The sequence below is a fragment of the Papilio polytes genome, unplaced genomic scaffold (genome assembly GCF_000836215.1).
Source record: "Papilio polytes unplaced genomic scaffold, Ppol_1.0 DF824102.1, whole genome shotgun sequence".
Lineage (NCBI taxonomy): Eukaryota > Metazoa > Arthropoda > Insecta > Lepidoptera > Papilionidae > Papilio > Papilio polytes.
In genome coordinates, this window is record NW_013525102.1 from 3,472,883 (window position 1) to 3,480,654 (window position 7,772).

The window sequence follows — 7,772 nt, forward strand, 5'->3', positions numbered from 1 at the left end:
CCCCGCGCTGGAGGCGCGCCTTGCGCTGGCCGAGCGCTCGCTCGACACGCCGCCCTGGTGGCAGCCCGCGCGCCACGACAAGCTGCTCGTGCTCGGCGTCTGCAAGTGAGGCTCTCTCTCTCTCTCCCTCTCCACCAAATCTTTAACACATTTCAATTCTGAACCAATTATGTATACCTCTATTTGTTGCCAACAAAAGGTTATAATTATTTACTATCAAAAAAGATTAAGATTTTCAATGCAACTAAGAAATTAGAGTATGTTTGTGTGTTTTTTTATTTATGCAATAAATTTAATTTACTGATACTTTTCATGTTTTCGAAACAGGCATGGATTGGGCGACACATATAATAAAATCTTTTGTGATCAAAAATTGCCATTTGGTGATTGTGCCAGAAAGTGGCAATCAAAATATAAATGCAGTAAAAAGGATTCGGAAAAACTATCTTCAGATGAAGAAGAGAAGAGTTATGAGGGTGTTAACGAGACCCGTATGTCTCTGCGTCGTAGCAAACGCACCTCAAATGTTTGCGATCGTGATACAGAAGAAGACATGGACGCCTTAAGTGAACTCGAAACGTTAGCCAAATTGGGCCGCGTCGAGGAAACCTTATCACCCGAATTATGGTTCTCGGAGAGAGCGTTAGAAACGAGGCTACATCATATTGCACACGCTGTCCAAAATTGCGAGTGGCCCGGGACATCACTTCCTCATAAATCTAGTGAAACTCACTCCCAGCCAGAGACTCAAGACGAGCGCAAGCAGAGTCAGAAACGTCATATAGCTATCGATGTGGAAACCGAACGCGCCAAACTACACGCTTTACTGTCTTCGCCTCAAGCTGCGCATACGACCGGCCGCGAACATCACAGGGGAAGCGGTTCCAGTGTCAGTGGAGTTACGTGCGTCACGCACGCGGAACGAGACGACGCATCCAGTGATTCAGGTTCGCGACGATCCACGCCCGCGCCGCCGCCGGCGCATCAGCGCATAGCGCCGTCCCCGGCCCCCGGCGCCGCGGCCGCCTCCCCGGCGCCCAGCGCGCCCGCGCCCGCCACCGCACCCGCGCCCGTCGACCTCTCGGCGCCGCTCGACCTCAGCGAAGCGCAAGACTTCTCCATCGGCCGGCGCACGCCGCAGGCCCCTGAACAGTCTGCCGCAGCTACCCCGCCTCGCAGCAGACTTGACGATACCTTGACTAGACTAATGAAGAGAAAAAATGTGGTAATTTTTTTAATTTATATCATGCATAGATACTCTACTGGCCTAAAGTTAAGCCTAAAACCTGTCATGAGGGATGCGACAATCCCTTTTGAAATTACAAAACTTAATCGGATCGTCAATACGTCTTATACTAAGAAATCATACTTTAAAAATTAGTTCGTAAAGTGAGACTTTTTGGAAAACGATGAGCTGTTCGATAATTAAAGTTAAAAAATCTCTTCTTTAAATAATTTTGAAGGCTGAGGGTAATCAGCACGAGCAAACATATTTTTTGTCTAGTTCCAAATTTCATTGAGTGTTTCTTATCCTTTCTAGAAATGCCATCTCAAAGCAATCCCTCAATTATTCGTATTTATAATTTTAAGTATACGTAATGTTTTTTTCATTGTGCGTAATATATACGAAACAAAATGATTTTATATTATAACTATTTTTAACAAACAAATAAAGTCGTCACTTGAATTTTACAGCCTGCTCCTGAACAAATATTCGGAAAAGAGAAAAAGAGGAAAAAACTAGATGAAATTGTACTTGGTTTGTCAGCAGCCAAAGGTCAACAAACTTCAACTCTAGCTCCCACTTCACCATTTGATCCACCGCGTAGTCGAAGCTCGTCCATACTTCCCGAGGTGACTGTGACTCCGGCAGCCCCGCCCACCGCTGCCAGCACACCGCCTACACAAAAACCTTTCTCTGTGACCGTCACTAACGTGCCCTCGCCTCACGCATCGTCGAAAGAATTGTCATCATTTCTACAACAATCCCTTGAACAAGGTAATAAAACTCAAAAACCAGTGAGTTCGACGATGCCCATAAAATCATACTCTCATGAAGCTAAAGTAAATAAATGGTTAGCTGAACAGCAAGCGAGTGCTGATACTCGCCGACGCGGTGTGCCTCCTCGTCTTGCTCCCGATGAGCATGTGCCTGTTATTCATCGTGTTACCGGAAAACGGATAGTTGGCCACAAAGCTCCCCAATTAAAACATCTAGCACAATGGATAGCAGAGAACCCAATGTATGACATTGATTCAAAATGGACAGAGGGCATAAAGGAACATGTGAAGTTACCTCAAGATGTAAGGAACCAAAGACATTCCCCAATGCAATCGACAAGTTCTCTAACCGACCGCAAAAAAGGAAGACCTCCAACACTGGACTCTCCAACTTCTAATGTTCTATCATCAAATCCACATTTGAATCAAAGTATGGCTGGATTAAACCCTTCACTTTTGGCTAGTCTATCTAGCTTAAGTGCATTTGATCCAAAGACCCTAGCTGCAACTCTATCCAATTTAACTGGATTTGATCCAAAACTCCTTTCTAGCCTCAGTAGTTTTGACCCAAAGAACAATCCACTTCTTAATTCGTTCAATAGTATGCCTAATTTATTAGGTAATATAACAGGAGGCAATATTTTCGCAAATTTGGCTGGCTTAGGCCTTCCCGGATTTTCTTCTCTTGACATAAATGCTCTAAGCGGGTCAAGTACATCGGGAGATAAATCTAAATCGAGGAAGTCAACGGAAAGTAGCAGTGCATCAACTTCAAAAGCGGCTAACTCTCAGTTTCCCTTTGTGTTTCCTAACCCAAACATGTTATATCCGCAACTGGGATTGAGTGGGTTATCGCCTTTTGGCGTACATTCTGGCATGTCTTCTGCTTATGACGCCTTGGGGCTTTTGAGTAGCAATTTGGCAGCAAGCTCTAGTGGATCAACATTACATGCTTCGAGTCATAATTCACGAACTGGAGCAAAAACGACGACACCCCGATCATCTACAGTAGTAACTAACTCATCAACGTCAAGACAACAAAAGGTGACCGATAGGCAGCAGTCAAGTCACTTGCCTCAAATATTACTACCACAAGATCCCTATCTCCTTGAAACATTGTCAAAGCAATCCTTGAATTATGATGCAGCGCTAAGAGCGGAAGCTAAGCAGAGAGCTCGTGATATTGATAACAGTGATAACACAGCAACTGATTTGTCTAAATCGGACAAAAAGAAAATACCTTATGATTCATCGCGAAATTATGTTCCCCCTGAGTTTGCAGCTGTTCAAGAAAAGCTTTTAAAAGGTGATAAGAAAGATATTGACATAAGTAAAATGCTTTTAGAACAAATGGCTTCAGGTGCCTTAAGTGCAAGTCTCGTTAGTTCTGCCGAAGCTAAGAAAAATAAAGATAACGAAAAAGAGTCGTGCGATAAAAATAAATCTAGTGCAGATTATCTATCTAGACTTTCAAATGATGATAGCATTACCAATTTAACACTGGCACATAAACGATCGCTCGAAGAGCTTCATAATGAGCCTGAAAATTTAGCGTTACAACCATCTGCTAAAAAAAGTAAAGATAATACGAATTCAGAGATACTTTTAAATGTAGACAAACAATCTCACCATTCTACACATACTGGAGAAATGGATCTCGAAGATTTAATTGCTCCATCAACTGTCATTAAAACTGGAATGAAAGCAAGCGACTTTGAAATTAATAAACTGGGCGATTCCTCTTCCCAATTAATGTCATTGAATATAGACAAAGAAGATAAACAATTTAAGCATAGTAATGTTGGCATGGATGAAAGTGGCGCACGCGGCAGTGACGATAATTCATTAATTCTTGATTGCACAAATATTGTTACTGACACTGACAAAAAACTAGAGGTAGGCAACGATGAAAATAACTCTGAACTACCTTCTAATGATAACACAAAGAGAGGAAACAGAAAGAAAGGTCGTAAATCCTCTGAAGAAAATTCAACATCAGGTCCACGTCGCGAGTTACGCTCTAGTGCTGGGCGTTTATCAACTGATGGAACCACCGGTCATTGACGTGATATAACTCATGGCGATATTCATAATAATCCGAAAGAAGGCCTAAATATTTTGTAATTATAAATGAACTTATTAGTTCCGTTACAGTTAATAGTATTATTTTACGCTGCATGTTTGTAATTGTAACAAAACTAGGCGATGAAAAAACAAAAGGATAATACTTAACTAAAGTTTACCTTTATTTTCATTATTTTTTATTTTAATCGTATTATATTTTTGACTATGTGACGTGACCACACAGCACGTTATATTAAAATATAATTCGAGCTACGAGTAAGAGTTACTAATTTTATGTTTTACGAAATTGCGGCAGTTTTTTATTATTATAACATTAACATAGAAGATTTGGAATCTTAAATAATAAAATGTTTATTATTGCAAAAAGTGTAAACACTATGGTTAATGCATATAAAATGATCTTGAACTTACTGAGAACTAGTAATAGTGGAAATCAATCTGAATCTTACGATTTATTAATGACTTATATTTTAACTCATGATTTTTACTGAACCCATGTAAGATTAACAATAAATTTATTTTCCTAAATGGATCGCGTTATAAGACTTAGTATAGCTATTTTAAGAGTACTGATAATCTAAACCATTTTGTTATTAAAGACCCCTATTATTATTACATATTATTAGAAGACTGGATACTCTTCATGCATTTGAGTCCATGAATTTGATTGTTATAGATAGATATATAACCTATAGATACAGAAAGAGGCGAAAAAATTGTCATTTACAATACAAAATAACATTTCAAAAGTCGACTTGTGTTAGACTACGAATCTATAGATTATAAATCTATGTTCTAACCTATTAGTTTTAAATCAATATCAAAATATCTTCAATGTGTATTACCGATGTTTATTATTTTCTCCGTATTGACACTCCATTTTTAATCTTTTATTTCGTTAAAACTTAATTTTCACTATGGTTGGAGTGGTGGACATTTAAGCTTCTCTTTATTGTATGTAATGGAATATAATCAGACCGGAGTTTATCTAGATCTCTTGTACGTTCTTACATTTAGATGTAAGCTTTATATTAAGGAACACTTGGCGATGCAATTAAAAAAAATAATTCAATTCTAGCAACATTAAAATTCAGTGTACTTTCGTAGATTATTTTTATCTTGTGATTTTCAGTTTTCTGTTTAGAAATAAGTGGAGAGAATCATGTGTAACGCTGAATGTGATAAAATTATTTATTACATGTATTCTTATTTTGCATTGCATTGCTGTATTGATGAATATTGTATTGTAGATAATAATTAATGTGACAAATCATGAATAAATATTTAAAAAAATAAATCGAATCGTTACTAAATAAAACCAGAATTTCAGCATTCCAAAAAATAACATCTTTCTATGCAACGTTTTACCTCCGTTCTAAACCTTACGGAACGATTTTCGTGAAATTCTTATGATTTATAGTGCTCACCTAATGAAGTAATATAAACGTTTATGGAAAATTTCATGTCTAGGTCCAGTGGTTTGGACTGTGCTACAATATATCGGGTATAATAATTTGATGAATTTGGACAAGCAAATCATCTGTGTAAACCATTATATCTCAGAAACTTGCTCTTGTGACAAAACTATGTATGGCTATTAGGCAATTTCTTGATCTACAACTTCGTCACAGTTAACTTTTTGGTACAATTAACCGTTTCGGCGAAATACGCGAAAAGATCCTTTGACCTTGAATGAGTCAAATATCGCACCAGTGTCTGTTATATAGTATGCCAAGAAATTTTTACACGGTATCCGGGAAAAGGTCTCGTCGCCGTAATACGAAAAGGCGTATAAAAAAAACGTGCAGTGGAATACCGCAGATTCCTTGATCGAAAATATGACGACCCTTATTCAAAGGGCGCTAGAAGGATTTATAGTTTGCTAATTATTGCTGGAAAACTATCGAAAACTCTCACATCAAAACATTTTTTAGGATGAATTTATTACTAGAACAGGATAGAGCTCTTGTCGAAAATTTGAAGGCGTGCGAGACCTCCATAATTGTAACATTTTTCCCTCTCTAGCCATGGTGACTATATTGAAATATGATTTTAAGACAATAATCATAATAATAATAATCATAATGATCATGCTTGAGTCTTCGGATTCCGCAGCCGGTGGTGCTCTATTTTTTATATATATTTTATTTCATTTTTATAATCTTGTAAAATGTATTATATAGAGAATAAGAAATAAAGATATACGGAGACTTAAAATAATAATAAACTTTATTTCGAGCTACACGTCTTTTTGCTATGTTAGTCACACATACATCTAAATGTGATTCTAAAATGTACAATTATCGCCTGCCACATACAGCTTTATGCAGTGATTAATATATCTACAATCCAGTCTGCTGGCACTCATATGTAGAATGGTAGTGCTTGCAGGTGGGTTCCATTTTTTTTTGTTGATATTTGGAGCTAAAGACTACGACGTAGTTAAATATTTTAGTTATTAGTAGTCATTTTTGCTTCCTTATATATACATAAAAATAATGTTTGGAAGAATTATAGCCCTTTAAATTTGGTAAATTAAAGTCCGCGACAGCATATATTTATCTATTAAGGTTGTCGCACAAAAACCATTTTTTCATTAAACTTTAAAAAAAACCGACTTCCCAACAAAGTACACTAAAAACAAAATATTCTCAAAAAAACAATGCACTAAAAAGTAACGAAATAATTCCTTGAAAATAGTAAACCTCCTTTATTGTAGCTGTTATGTCTATATTGTACAATTATTATTACTTTGATGTCGGTGTCAGCCAAGGTATGCAGTGATATTTTTGCGTAAGGCTTTCTAAATTTTTACCATAACAATTGACAATTGAAAGTATAGTAACGTTTAAGTAATGAATCTACATTGAATCTACACCGATTTAAAGTAATAATAATTGTACAATAGACATAACAGCTACAATAAAGGAGGTTTACTATTTTCAAGGAATTATTTCGTTACTTTTTAGTGTATTGTTTTTTTGAGAATATTTTGTTTGAAAGTCGGTTCTGTTGTAACAACAAACAATCATTAAGATTTATATTATTCTGTAGTCGAGCGCTAAGTTGTAGTAGAGCGCAATTTCTATTATGTTAAGGATATTCCTTCCCTGTTTTAGGATAGTGCATTGCTAAAAGTTTGCTACAAAGACTATTTAATAGGCAATATGCATATGACGCCAAATTGTACCAAACTTTTTTACAATATACTTTATTGCTATAAAAACATACCTGCAAAGACTTTTTCAAATATAATGTGATTTAGTAGCAAAATCTAATCATTAAAAAGTGTCTTTTTTAAAACTCCCTCTCTTAGTTCTAAAACGCACATTATTGGTCGAAGCAAGTGGCTTACCTAATATGGCGTCGCTGTGTTGTCAATACACAGTTCATTTACGTTAGTTTATATAGAAATACTCTAAGTATTTTACCGTAAACACGATATCAAAACCAACTTTGAAATAAAAAAATAATAAACAGAATTATTAATTACCACTTATTTGTACAAGGAATAATAGAAATGAATTGATTTTTCTCTTGACCTTGAGGAGCAATGAGATACTTTATTGTTTTTACATCGAATTGACATCTGAGCGTAGGCGTGAGTCGTTACGTCATTTTCGAGAAACGTAACGAAACTAGTGATTTGTTCGGTGTCACATGTTTCAAAACTAGTGATTTTTGTA

The 7,772-nt window shown here is 36.6% G+C and overlaps 1 protein-coding gene across 1 annotated transcript in view; it reads left to right on the plus strand.

The window, feature by feature from the left end:
• The window catches only part of LOC106099509 (chromodomain-helicase-DNA-binding protein 7), a 20,638-nt gene extending 15,259 nt beyond the window's left edge, over window positions 1–5,379 (plus strand). Inside the window, exons 14-16 of the mRNA XM_013278072.1 lie at window positions 1–105; window positions 328–1,225; window positions 1,696–5,379. Coding sequence (XP_013133526.1) covers window positions 1–105; window positions 328–1,225; window positions 1,696–4,065 — 3,373 coding nt within the window. The 3' untranslated portion in view covers window positions 4,066–5,379. The remainder of the gene's footprint in view (window positions 106–327; window positions 1,226–1,695) is intronic.
• The last annotated feature ends 2,393 nt before the right edge of the window (window positions 5,380–7,772 follow it).